The sequence below is a fragment of the Anabrus simplex genome, chromosome 1, assembly GCF_040414725.1.
Source record: "Anabrus simplex isolate iqAnaSimp1 chromosome 1, ASM4041472v1, whole genome shotgun sequence".
Taxonomy (NCBI): domain Eukaryota; kingdom Metazoa; phylum Arthropoda; class Insecta; order Orthoptera; family Tettigoniidae; genus Anabrus; species Anabrus simplex.
In genome coordinates, this window is record NC_090265.1 from 42,045,123 (window position 1) to 42,060,462 (window position 15,340).

The window sequence follows — 15,340 nt, forward strand, 5'->3', positions numbered from 1 at the left end:
CATGTTAAGTGAGTTATTGAAACATCCTTAAAATATATAAATGGAAGTTGCAATCCCTCTCAACCGCATGAACCATTAAAATGGAATAACCCTTGAATTCACTCACCTCTTAACCTTGTATTTGTTATTTTGATAGGAAAAGAAAATTACTCAAAGCAGCTTAATATTACTTTACCTTATATAATACAGAATACTTACCTTGAGAGATCAATATAAAAATAATAATGGGTGTTATCTGAGTTAATAGCTGAGGTGTAAAAACAATTCACAACAATTCATCCCTGATTATTTTTCTAGTTAGAAATAAGAGAGATATTGTCTGGAGAAGCACCAGTGGCGTATGCTGGGATCAAGACTTGGGCTACCACTAGACTTTGGTTACCCCTTTTCAATGGTTGGTTTAGTGAATGTCAAGCCCTAAGCGTTCTGAGCTAGAGCCAATAGCCAACGGAGAAGCCTGTTGTATTGTGAAGGTTGCTTCACAAGCTACTGAGCAAATTAAAATCTGGCTTTGTGGTGAAATGGATAGAATGCTTGCCTTTGGTCCGATGGGCCCAGTTCAATTCTCAGAATCAACCCATTTGTACTCTTTAATTCCGCTGGCTTGGAAACTGGGTGTTTATCACGTCTTCGCCATTTATGTTATCCTCATTAGGTCACCACCAAACCTATACAGATGCCATGCACCATTATTATTATTATTATTATTATTATTATTATTATTATTATTATTATTATTATTATTAAATTTCTTAAGTTTACAGCATTGCCAGCAGTGGTAGCCATCGTTCACTGGTATGTTAGCTTCCTTCTCGGGAGATTAGTGGTGGTTTCTGACCCATGATCACAGGTTCGATTCCAACCAACCAAAGAGAACATTAAACCTGAAAGATTGCATTTCATTTTAGCAGATCTACCTATAAAAAGAAAACTGTATTACTCCTATAACAGTAGGCATGCAGTGTCTTTCTACAAGGATGTAGGAGCAAAAGGGAGTGAATGCCAGAACTCTGTTATCTGAGTATGAGGTAAGGAAGTATGTACGATGAGGAATGCATGTGTCAATTCGGAAACTTCCTGAGAACTTCGAGTCTTGAGCTATTTCTCCGTTAGCAGTGGCGATCTGACAGACTGAAGCTTGCTTGTTGTTGATGCTTGTTGTTTAAAGGGGCCTAACAATGAGGTCATCGGCCCAAGCCACAGACCGAAGCCTAGCACACCTATTCCCCCCGGTCCCCGCTCCTATCGGGCGTTCAGCTGCAAGCCTTGCGAGGTGAGTGCCTGGGCTGCGATATCTCTCTCCGATGCCTTGCACTCTGAAATACGAGCGTTTTATCTCATTTCATTCAAGATTTTTAAAGGGAACAATGTGCCAGATGCTTACATTACAATGTGCTCTAGATTTCCATCATTCTCATTTGAGGTTAGGGCTTCACCGATAGCCTTGGTAGCCCTCAGTATATGCCACTGAGAAGCACATGCGTTTTTCTTTCTACAGAAATGGTAGTTAACACTCCAAGCTTCAGAGAATGTTTGACCAGATGGAAATAGAAGTGAGCATAGGATAAAGAGCAAGAGAAACTTATTCTTCTACAAACCTGGCAATCTACAAAAATAGTTTATGGCACAAGTGAGGACTCCTGTTTATCAAAATTACTTGAGAAAATCAACCACTCAGAAAAATAAATTGTTTAAATTTTACAGAATATACTGTAAGAGTAATGAATATAATAGGAGGAACTGAAGTACTGACTACAAGAAGATGGTATAAAAATGTACTGCCTGATTCACTTCTGACATGTTATTTCGAGGCATATCACTGGATGTTCGGAATTTCATTTTTGTGAGATTTTTAAAATTAACTGATTAAGAGAAGTTGTGATTTTTACTTTGACCGACTGAGAGTGCAGTGAGTGTATGCAAGTATTCTTCAGTATCAACACTGTCAATGAGAAACTGCAGGAGAGATAACTAACTCCATTAGTACAGGCATGTCAAAATGAAGATCATCTTGTACAAAAAACTCTTGCCATTGCTGAACTAATGCACAAGAGCAATATGGTGGCAAACAAGTGAAGCCACCTTGAGGAAGTAAGATTTCCCATTGTCCCATATACAGAAGCATCGGGAATACTCTCTCTTATCAGAAGAGTGATGCATGGGAGTGTCCACACTTTGAGATCATACAAATCCAGTGAAAAGAACAAGGTTGAGAGAAGCTCGAGGAAGAAATTCACTCCAGATAGAGGATGTAACCTGACAGCTTGATGCTAGAATTCAAACCAAGGGCACCAGGAAAATGGTCTTCCAGTTATGTTATGCATTTGAGTATTTTTGATACATGTTTAGAATGGAATGCCACATGATAACTGACATAATTTGGACCAATAGGATATAAATCTTTCAATTCAAGAAAAAGAAAAAAAAAATTGCAAGAAAGCCTTTCAAAAACTGAACAGTCCATACTTCATGAGTAGAAAGGTACTATAAAGTACTCTGTTGTGTTTCATGATTGACCAATTTGTTACGTGTTTCATACATTATGAACAGGGTTGTTTAATTATAAACTCTAGTAAGCTCTTCAAAGCAAGTTTCAGATGTCCTCTAGACATCATGTTATTCCTATACCATGTTATAATCATAAGTAAGGAAAAGAGATTATATGGTTATTTTGAATTATGGTTGAACAAGTGTTAGATAGATCAGCAGATATTTGAATTTGGTGCAACCATTTTTTGGTAATATCTTAAGCCATCTCTTTTCAGATTCGTCTCAGTTAATTTGTAACGGTTATGTTCTTCAGTCTACCGGAACTAATTTTGATTAATAAATGTATAAACTATTTGAAAAAGAAAACATATGGTAACAGTATTATACTTGAAAACAAAAGCCCGCTTGGTGGCCATGATCGTTAAGGTACTGAAGAACAGTGTGACATCGTGGTTAGCTAGTTCGAGTCCTGTTGGTCGAAAAAATTTTCACTATCAGAATGTTGGTCAGCAGGGTAGGGGAGGTGGTGGTATACAATTTCTAATCAGTAGATTGCCTGCCAAACCTCTCCGCAATGCTCATATGAAGTGAGGGCATACGATGCTGTTGGTGGTGATTTGTCCATTGGATGGAGACGTTAAGCCTTGAGCAGACCCCTTGGTGCGATTCGTTAGGAGTAGGCTATGTGCCAGCACTGGGCTTCATCCTCTCCCTTTCTACTGTCATATATCATGACATTCATTTCATCTCGCTGACTCCTTTGATGAGGTTGACGTTGGGAAGGGCATCCGGTCATAAAAAACCTGCCATGACAGATTCATCTCACCTCGTACCCGACCCCGTAGAGAAATGGGACAAGGGTTGGACAAACAAACATTATACTTTAAAACGAAACAACTTAATTAAAATAAATCTGTTGATAAAATCACACTCAAATATATGTTCATTTCTGTTTAGTACCTACTTAGGAACTTGAAATGTGGAACTTGTCCTGCTTTGCCTCCAATCCAGCTCTGGGATTGATTCCCTGCTAGTTCAATGATTTTAATTTTGAACTGAGGGCTGGAATGGGGTTAACTTACCCTGTTAACTCACCTCATATCACAAGAATATTGCTCCCTTTGAAGTTGATGCATTTGGGACTACTTATAAACAATTCTGCGGATTTGTCTAATATGAGAGGTAGCAGACTCGTTCTTGGAAACCCAGCAATATAGTCGAGCATGTCATTGTAAAGACCACACGACACTCCATCTGAATGTGCAGCAGTCATGTTGAGAGATTAAGTTGACTTACATGCACCAGATGTTTATTATTTTATCATTACAATCTATATTCCTATGTAATGGACCTAACATTTAACGCTCTTTCCGCTTGCTAAGATATTAACTGAAATATTCGAAAGAAGTGGAACGATTTAATTCATTGAATAACCATATTATCTCCTTGTCCTCAGTACCTTTCTCTTACAATAACATTTTACAACATAAAAGCTCTACAAAGGCAACATGCTATTCAGCAAAATCAGGTCTGTTAGTGCATATTATATTCAGAGGCAGTTAAATGAATTAGTGAGTGTTACTGATATACATTTCCATAGGATAATTACAAAACAATATGGAGAAAGGAAGATATCTGTTTTAATTAGAAATTCAAATAAGTTACATTTATACATATCTATACAAATCTACAAGTGTGAAAAAAGATGAAGAACAGCGGAACATGAAAAAACTTAGGAAGGAAATGAAAAAAAAGTATTAACGTCATTTCCACACTTTAAGTTTTCTGGATTCAGAATGATCAAACAATCCAGCTACGAAAACAGTACAAACTAGGATTATAACAGAAGTAGCCATTGTTTGGTATTCTTCATGGTCTTTGCAAATGTTCATAATAACAATAACTGATTTTAAAAACACTGATTGAATGGAAGACTTTCTGCACCAAAGTAATAAAAAAGACTTTTCAGGTACCTATGCAGAATTAAGATACCACAATATTCAGTTCTGAACATGGCTGCATGAGATATACAATATTGGTACATTTGTACAACATAGCCAGCCAGCTGGAGTGGACTTTGAGCAATGCTGATATGTAAGCTAGGCTGGGTGCAAAACCTTCCTGTTGGTAATGCGGTCAGAATCCATTGCAAGCAATGATAATTTTAAAGATTTATTTTCATAATAATAATTGCCGACCAAGCAAGTGGCTGTGTGGCTTGGGTCACATAACTATCAGCTTGCACTCGGGCGATAGTGGGTTTGAATCCCACTGATGGCAGCCCTGAAAATGGAGTTCCATGGTTTATAATTTTCACACCAGGCAAATGTTGGGGCTGCACATTATTAAGGACATGGTCTTTTCCTTCCCACTTCTAGGCCTTTCCTATCCCATTGTTGCCATAAGACCTATCTGTGTCGGTGCGACATAAGTCAGATTCTAGAAAATAAAAGAATAAGTACTTGCCGAAATCTTCTAAGTTTTGCTTGCATAGATGCTGGCATGCATAATCATTGAGGACAGGTGTAATTTAATGATAAGAGGGATGGAAGTTGCAGTCCACCAGTTGGAGTCGATGAAATATAGCTGCAGCTTTCCCAATACAAGTGTGTACTTTGGTCTCTGTACCACCACTGTGTATGACGATCTGCCAAAGTAAGTGGATTTATGGGCCATTGCCAGCCAAGTGTTTCCAACGTTAATACCATATTGGTTCGCATGCCGCCAGCCCTATTTCTTGATTTTATCAGGGCTGATACATAGGACAATCATGTTGGCTGTATTATCAAAGACTGTGGTGATTGTCTGGAGCTGAGTAATGTTCAATTCAATATTATTTTGATACTTGTAAATATCTGTACTATCTTCACATATTGTACTTTAAATTGTGAAAATGACTTCACAATAAGAACATGCTTGTTATTTGTTAGACATTTGTGTTAAATGGAAATTCAAAGAAGGTCTAATAGAATACAGTACCACTAAGAAAGGTCCCAAAGCATGACAGGTAAGAAAAGACAAGATGAGCTTGAAAGTACAGACTCCAGAAGAAACGATGCTGTGAGACGACTCACCACAATCACTGAAAACAAAATTTTAGACTTAAGTTCGTCTGCATCCTTGAGAGGCGGCAGGTTGTCGAGGGCATCCAACGTGTCGACTCGTGCTGTTGCGTACAGGTTGCTGTAACAACGGACCAGTCGCTCGTTCGTCATGCCACCTTGCTCGTTGTTGCACGGCGTCGCAGTTGTTGCAGCTAGTCTGAAAGCAGCCAGTACAGGTCACATCCAGAACTTGATAGGCTGTAACTTTCCAGAGTATTATACTCCCAATAACAGGAATCTCATGTCAGTGTTAAAGTTCCTCTGATATCAAAATTAAACTAACCTTGAAGGAAGAATATAAAATAAACTGTATTTTATTTCTAAAATACAGTAGATAGATAGACCTGGTAAGCACATTAAAAAAACTGATTATTGATCACATGGTATTCAGTCTTCTTTACCATTGACATACTATATTCCAAAGGTATCAGCCCAGGGATCTCCTAAAACAAACAGTGATAGGAAAGATACAAAATAAAAGTAACTGCACAGAATTGCAGTTACCTGAGAAATATTTTACTCAATTAAAATAAAAAATTACTTTTTCAACAAGTGATTTGTAAAATTACAATTACTTCACAGAACGTCAGTCTTTAAGAAATCACTGACATCTTTTTCACATTAGACAGAAATAATACCAAAGTTTGCAAGGAAAAATATATTATTTTATTTGGTGTACTTTAGCATAGATAGAGACTATCATCACTGAGATTTTCAAAATCATTGCTCCCAAACAAAGCTTGCATTTCACACTCATGTTCTTATTATTTTTGGACAAATTAATTCAAAATATTTATCCAGATAGGTAAATGGAAATTCGTTAATGATTTCACTGTCACAGAACTACTTTTTAATGCATTGACTCAGCACTCCAGAGAGTGTAATCTGGTGAACTTGTGACATGCAGTTTGATACTACGATTTTAATCAAGGATATTCTAATAATTTTATGTTAGACAAACACCTACATTGATATCCTCTTTTTACAATTTGTAAGAACAATCAGGATCCTAATTATTCACCTTACAGGTTTGAGTTTGAGGCTGATGATGTCCTTAATATGGACGAAACATGTTCCTTGTAACTTTTTATGATAAGATTTAATTCTTAATTTACTAGATCTCTTTGTATTGAATAGGTGGATATTAAAAATAACACTTGTAACATACTTTGTATTTAAGTGGTATGTTCCGAGCTGTTAGCGGAGAGATGGCATGCAATGACATTTGTAGACAAATAAGTTTTAGTGGCGTCTTTAAAAGTAGGAAAGATCAAAATATGAAGATAAAGTTGGAATTCAAGAGGACAAATTGGGGCAAATATTCATTTTTAGGAAAGGGAGTTAGGGAATGGAATAACTAAGGGAGATGTTAAATAAATTTCCAATTTCTTTGAAATCATTTAAGAAAAGGCTAGGAAAACAACAGATAGGGAATCTTCCACCTGGGCGACTGCCCTAAATGCAGATCAGTATTGATTGATTGTTCTGCCGTTAAACAGGTGTGTGCCCAATATAATGTTGGTGATTCTACTGTGCAGGATATTTTATGCAACAAAAGACAAACTTCTATCATTTGCTTGTTCCTTCAATGCAAACAGTGGTATGGCAAATCAAAAAACTATGCAAAATCTACGTTTGAAGAGTTGACAAATGCATGTTGGAGTGGTTTTCATAGAAGCGAGCTCAAAGGACTCCAGAATCGGGACCGATCTGTATGACTAAAGTGAAGTTTTTCACAATACAGTAATACTGTAATTATTATTGTTGTATGGTCCACCTTTTTCAATACTATATTATGCAATATTATTGAATTACATTACTAAACTAGGGACTAGTTTTGGCCTTGGTTGGCCATCTTCAGCCTTAATGTAATACATCTAATAACGAAATAAATGTAAAAACACACAATTGACATGAAAACTAATCTACAAACACACAATTAACATTAAAATCTGGGATGAACTAAATGTAAAATCTGAAAAATAAATTAGGCTCTAAATTCTTAGCATCTGGAGAATGCTCATGATCCAGACTCTTTTTTGTATTGATATTCATAGAATTGTTAGTTCCATCACTGCTAATCATTAAAATTTTCATCGCAAAATGGGAACTGGTAAATGTTGATTCTGTAGTCAGATCATTAATCACCAAATCTACTTGAGTGATGTTAGCAGTATGCAAGCCACTGGATGCCACTGTAAATAACCACCAGCTGACGCAATATGCTAGATGGTGTTTCCACATCAAAATAAAATGAAATGTTCCCGTAGTGCTTGTTAAAACCATGCTGAAATGCTGTTGCACATTTTCAGGATGGCACATGAAGATATGGTTAAAACTGACACATTCTTAATTTGTGGCTGGTATAGATTCGCAATTCATTGCGATGTCCATGAAGTTAACCTGAATAAATATAGATAAAATTAGATAAAATTAATGAATAGAAGGAAAGAGAGAGCGTGTTAGTCACATGGCATAGGTTATATGGGACTTGCCTCTTGTTGCAGCATGTGGTGCATGGTGTATTGTTGTGTGCCTCATACTGATGGTTGTGAGATTCAAAGGAAAAGGAAGGGGCAGGGCAAAGGGGCAAAGGAAGAGGTCAGATAAAGGAGAGATGGGTAGAGGGGAATGGTGAGAGAATTAAGGCGGGGCCGAAGGATGTGGGAAAAGGGATGGCTGCTGAGGAAAGGTGATGTGAATATTATGAAAAACTGAATTACGACTTGTTGGTTTGACGTTTCTAAAAATGGGAATCAGAAGGTCAAATGGGTTATTTAGCTTCTCTGAAATGTCATTAAGATTATGATTTGGGTTAAAATATTGATCTATATGTATAAAGCAGCTTTCAGTAATGTTAAGGATGGGTCCTTTGTTGATGATTTTGGGGAGAATTTTTATATCTTGTTTTATTTCTGTGAATTTGTGATTATAGTCATGCATATGCTGTCCTACAGCTGAAAATTGATTGTACTTCAGGGCATTGACGTGTTCCGAGTACCTTATATTAAAATTCCTCCCGATCTGTCCGATGTAAGAAGAATTACAACTGTTGCAAATAATCCTGTATACTCCTGATTTTGAAAAACTATTGAACTTGTTTATGGATGTGGCATTATATAAGATTTGTGCATTCCTATTGTTGGTTTTGAAAACTACTTTTACATCGTGCTTTTTAAAAATGTTGGTGACTTTGTAAATTTGTTCGTTGAACGTAAAGATAGAAATGGAGGAGTTGTTTTGTTTATCTTTTTTCAAAGTGGTAGAGGAGCGATATTTATATTTATTGATTATTTTTTCAATGAAGAAACTGTTGTATCCATTAGATTTAGTTCATGGTGTTCAACTCATTTTTGAGGTCTCTTTTAGACATTGGAACATTGAAGGCTCGATTCACCATGCTGTTATACGCTGCTCATTTGTGAATTTGGGGGTGTGCAGAATCTTGACGGATTGTAATGACTGCTTGGGTGGGTTTTCTGAAAATCTTATATCTTAAGAATTGGGTGCCTGATAAAAATCAATTTTCTGTTCAATTTCGGATTGAAGTGCTAATTTTATATGCAGGTCAGTGTTACAAGTGCACTAGGAAAGTTTTGCAATATGCAAAAGCAGTTGGCTGGACACCCCTGTTATGGTGAGGGATGAAAAGAGGGGTGAAAACTGGTCTAGAAGACAGCAAGGTGCGACTTTCACACCAGTTGTTACCAAGCAGTGGGATTGAAAGCAAGTTAAGATGTCAGTGTGGTCTAAAGGTGAATATCGCGGAATTATCCACTACAATTTTGCTCGTGGATTAACTGTTGACCAGTGCCTGGAGGAAATGACTCCTGTGCTGGGGAAAGACTGTCCACATCGGACAACAATTTTCCGCTGGTACAAAGAGTTCCAGAGGGGAAATTTTGGGGTTGAAGACGATCTTCGTTCTGGACGACCGTCTGAATCAGTGACTGAGGAAAACATTGAAGCTGTGAGGAAAATGTTGCAGCAAGAGAGCCGGTTGACATATCAGCAGGTAGAAGAGACCCACCACATCCCTGCATCAGCTATTCATTCAATTCTACACGACCATCTCCATGTTAGAAAGGTTTGTTCACTTTGGGTGCCCCATTCACTTTCAGAGGAACAAAGGGCACATCGAGTGAAATGGTGCCAAAAAATGCCAAAACAGTTTGAAAATGGGACTTCACGTAATGTCAATAGCACCGTTACAGGTGGCTTTATTATTACGATGTCCCAACAAAATTCCAGAACAAGGTGTGGCTGTTTGAAGATAAGGGTACTCCTGTGACTGTGCGAAAGTCAAGTTCAGTGAAGAAAAGGATGATTGCAGTATTCTCCACTAAACGGGGCATCCGACTCGGGTTATGTTAGAAACACAAAGGACAGTTACTGCGAAGTGGTACAGTGAGACTTGTCTGCCTCAGGTCATCCAGGCTCTCAAGCAGCTCCGTCCAAGGTCACGGCTCAACACTTGGCTCTTGCATCACAACAATGCTCCAGCACATTGTGCTAATGTAACAATGGATTTTCTTGCCAGATCAGGGGTGACTGTGCTTGATCACCCTCCATACAGTCCTGATCTTGCAACATGTGACTTCGCACTCTTCCCAGAAGTGAAGATGAAGCTGAAAGGGTGGTGTTTTGTATCTGACGAGGAGCTTCTGGCAGCATTGGATCAAGAGTGTGAAAATGTAACCGAGGAAAAATGGCAGAGTTGGTTCAGTGACTGGTTTTGATATATGGAGAAGTGTGGTGTGGTGGTGGAAATTATTCTCAAAAAGTCTAAAGCATTCACTCACACTGCAAAACTTTCCTAGTGACATTTGTGGTTAAATTAATGAGGGTGGTAGCAGTGTCTGTGATGCTCTCATCCATAATTACTATGGTGTCATCTACATATCTTGTCCAGAAAAGGATGTTGTCAAAGTTATTATTATTATTATTATTATTATTATTATTATTATTATTATTATTATTATTATTATTATTATTATTATTATTATTATTATCAATTTTGGTGTGTTCCACAAAATTCAAGTAAATCTCAGCTAAGATATCCGAGGCCGGCGATCCCATAGCCAATCCTTCTTGTTGATAAATAACATTATCAGGTTTAACCATATCTTCACGTGCCGTCTTGACAATGTCTAACAGCATTTCAAAATGATTTTAACAAGCACTACGGGAACATTTTATTTTGATGTAGAAACACCATCAGCAGTTCTGCGTCGGCTGGTGGTTATTTACAGTGGCATCCAGTGGCTTGCATACTGCTAACACCACTCAAGTAGATTTGGTGATTAATGATCTGACTACAGAATCAACATTTACCAGTTTCCATTTTGCGATGGAGATTTTAATGATTAGCAGTGATGGAACTAAATTCTATGAATATCAATGCAAGAAAGAATCTGGATGATGAACATATTCCAGATGGTAAGAATTTAGAGCCTAATTTATTTTTCAGATTTTACATTTAGTTCATCCCAGATTTTAATGTTAATTGTGTGTTTGTAGATTAGTTTTCATGTCAAGTGTGTGTTTTTACATTTGTTTAGTTATTAGATGTATTACATTAAGGCTGAAGATGGCCAACCAAGGCCGAAACTAGTCCCTAGTTTAGTAATGTAATTCAATAATATTGCATAATATAGTAATGAAAAAGGTGGACCATACAGCATTAATTTAATAATTATTATTGTGATCACAATTCAATATGGATCCAAACCATGTTTATATCCTATGACGAAGTTTTTCTTTGAAGCTCTTGGGATGGAGAGTGATTTTGATGCATCATCCAGATGGTTTACATGCTTTAAACAGTGACATGGGCTTGATCCCAGAACAAATTTACAATGCGAATGAGTCTGGCTATATTGGAAATGCCTACCAACCCAAGGATGCTCAAGTTTGCTTGGATGAACAGTGAGATTTTTAAACTGTGGTTTGACAATAACTTCTTCCCCAAAGTTCGTAAACATTTAAAGTCAAATGGACTCTCAGAAAAGGCCGTTCTTTTGATAGATAATGCACCCATGCACCCAAATCAATCCATTTTAAAATCAGCAGATGGCAACATTTATGCAAAATTTTTGCCTCCCAGTATCACTGCAATAATCCAGCCTATGAACCAGGGCATAATATCTGCACTTAAAAAAATTATTGGTTATCTCTTCTTCAAAAGAGCATTGAAGAGGGCAATGATCTCAAAACTTTTTGGAAAGAATTTACAATTCTTGATGCTATTTATGAGATTCATTCAGCTTGAGAAGAATCAAAACCATTGACAATTGTGCGGTCTTGGGAAAAAATCATCCCAGATATTTCTGAAGGCGATGGATTTCTCGGATTTGATGAAGCCAATACAGTTTGTACAGTGACTGAAGCCGTAAAACTGTCCCAAGTGGAGAGGAAGTTGACGAAGACAATATTTGTCAGTGGTTCAATTGTGACCAGAATGACCAAGGCTATAAAAAGAGCTGACAGACGAACAGATTGTTGACAAAGTAGAGGGCAACAAGGGAGCGGGAAGTGAAAGTGATGAGGAGGGGGCTGCTTGTGCCAGACAAGCACAACAAACAGTTACTCATGGGGCTGCCTTGGCAAATGTCGAGTCATTGCTGGAGTATATCGAGGGCCAGAATGAATCCTCTCATCGCCAAAAACTTGTTTTGAGAAACTTGAGAAGCAAAATAAAGAAAAAGTGTTTCTTGGCACAAAAGCAGAAAACCATGACCGATTATTCTCAGGAACAGTAAAGTTAGGTAGTCTGAATATATTTCTTTGCCTCATTAGTTTCAATGAAAAGTGCTGTGTATTTTTCCATTTATTAATTGTGCTGAGTGCTACTTTTACTGCAGTGTATTGGGTAAGTTAATGAAAAACAATACAGTAGTATCATTATCATTTTAACTGTACTTTCAGTGTGCCTGTTCTGTTTTTAAATTTTTGTGGGTTAATTGCAATTTTACTTCTCTGGCAAGCCTTAACCCTACATTATCCCTGTTAATCGAGAACTGAGTGTAGTATCTGTAATGGGTTCTAGCTGTAATGGGTTCTAAGTGCACACACTGGCACCTTTACATAGTCTGTTAGAGATGTACGGACAACAGGCTAAACAAATGACTCATGTTCTTGTTGCTTCAGTCTGGTGGTCGCTAAACAAGCTGTTACTTTGGGGAACTGGACTTTTTCTATAATTGAACAGTTACATGCTTTTCCCTCAACACTGTTTCTGCTTTGGACAATGTGGCTATCTGACATTCGGCACCCTGTCCAGCTCCACGGCTAAATGGTTAGCAGACTGGCCTTGATAGCACGCTGATCTTTGGTTCAGGGGGTCCCAAGTTTGATTCCTGGTAGGGTCAGGGAATTAACTTTCATTAGTTAATTCCTATGGCTTGGGGGCTGGGTGTTTGTGACATCTTCAGCATTAGATTTCATCTTAGATAGGGCCCCATCCTCAGAGATGTGCAGGTTGCCTACATGGCATCAAATCAAATGACCTGCACCAGGCCTCTCTTTAGCCCCCATACCATTATTATTATTATTATTATTATTATTATTATTATTATTATTATTATTATTATTATTATTATTATTATTATTATTATTATTCAACACCTTGTCTCATAGAGTGAATAGCCACTGTCAGCGTGGCAAACTGCAGAGATGAAGACTTACAGGATAATTAAATATTTCATGAACAGCTTACTGATAGTTTATCTGCTGTTCCGAGTGACTATGAAAGTGTAGACAATCATGATTCAGTGGACAGCAATTTCAGCTGTGGGCCATTTACTTCAAGTGGTACATGCAGGATTCTGTGTATGGTGTTAACACATTCACTTCTATCTCCCTCCACAGGTATTTAATCATGCAACCCAGCAATTTTTAGATGCACCCCTGACTCCTTAGGTAACATGTAAGACACAGATTTAACTTAGTATCACTCCTATACTATGTATGTGCAACCCTTGTCCCATTCCTCTATGGGGTCCAGTATAAAGTGACATGAATCTTCGTAGCGAGTTTCTATGACCCTTCGTGATGTCAACCTCATCAGAGGAGTTAATGAGATGAGATGAAATGAATGACGTGATATATAATAGTAGGAAGGGAGAACCCGGTGCCGGCACCTAGCCTACTCCTGCCAAATAGCACCATGGGGCCTGCTCAACGCACAGCTCCATCCGATGGATGAATCAGCATCAGCAGCATCATGTGCCCTCACTCCATACGAGCCCTGTGGAGAGGTTTGAATTAAATCCAGGCTTTTGGCATGAAATCTACTTGTTAGAAATTGTATACCGCCACCTCCCCTACCCTGCCAGCCAACATTCTGATGGTGACATTTTTTCAACCAATTGAACTCTAACTGGCTAACCACAGTGTAAGACTATATAGATTTCAATGCCTTAACATCTTACTTATGTGACTAAATAATGCCAAGGGCATTCCTGAGGTAGTAGACCATTTCCTATGGGTACAATACTCTTCAGATTCTTATGGACCAAGTCATACCAGTATTAAAGGAAAGACCATTCAGTAAGTTTGATTAATTCATCTCAAGTAATATAAACATTCAACATTTTGTTCAAGCTTGCATCTTTTGGTAGATATGCTCCTCTCAGCTGGTCTGCAGCATGAGAACCAAAAATGAGCAATCCAGTCATCAGTGTGTTAAGTTGGAGATACAGTATTTAATATTTATACTTAAGATTTTATGTGAACAAAGAAGCTACCTTTTATCTTTGTGATGTTTGATTTAATGTCTGATGGTTTCATTCTTGAGGCTCTAAACTTCAAGTCTAGTTCTGCAAATAAAATCAGCTGAAACTCATTTTTAGAAAATAGAACTCAGAGAATTAGAGTAGGTGATGTGTTAACTGATCCTGTAATAATTAAGACTTCGGGGGGTACCCACACAGCAATATAATTGGCCCTTCATGTTTTCTTATATATATAAATGATATGAGTAAAGAACTGGAATTACAGATAACGCTATTTTGAGGCAACGTTATACTTTATAGAGAAGTAACTGAGTAGCAGGATTGTGAGCGACTGCAGGGGGACTTAGACAATGTTGTGAGATGGACAGCAGATAATGGTATGATAGTAAATGGGATGAAAATCAAATTGTAAGTTTCACCAGGAGGAAAAGTCCTCTCAATCATGGGGAACAATGTAAATACCTACGAGTTAATATAAAGAATAATCTTTATTGGGGTACCGGTAATCATATTGACGAGGTTGTTAATAAATGTTACAGATCTCGTTACATGGCTATGCCAGTATTTAAGGGTTGTAGGAAGGATGTAAAGGAGAGGGCATATAAGTCACAAGTAAGACCCCAATTAGAGTATGCTTCCAGTGTATGGGACCCACATCACGATTACTTGATACAAGAACTGGAAAAGATCCAAAGGAAAGCAGCATGATTTGTTCTGGGTGATTTTCGACAAAGGAATATTGTTATGAAAATGTTGCAAACTTTGGACTGGGACAACCATGTAGTATGTTACACGTGATAAAAAACATTTTTGAATCCGTATTGAAAGTATTTGCATTAAATAAAACTAGTTTATTTTTATTGTTTACCCAATACAATTGTATTGATATAAAGATAATAATGAACCCCTAATTGTATATATAATTGTATTCAATACAATTCAATACAATTGAATAGGTGGGTAAACAATAAAAACAAACGAGTTTCATTTAATTAGTATGTTTTGAGCTGT

At 37.4% G+C, this 15,340-nt stretch overlaps 1 protein-coding gene across 1 annotated transcript in view; it reads right to left on the reverse strand.

Moving 5' to 3' along the window:
- LOC136860734 (uncharacterized) overlaps positions 1-15,340 on the reverse strand; it is a 333,859-nt gene that overhangs the window by 22,925 nt on the left and 295,594 nt on the right. The window contains exon 5 of the mRNA XM_067138775.2: positions 5,565-5,751. Within this exon, the coding sequence (XP_066994876.1) occupies positions 5,565-5,751 (187 nt within the window). The remainder of the gene's footprint in view (positions 1-5,564; positions 5,752-15,340) is intronic.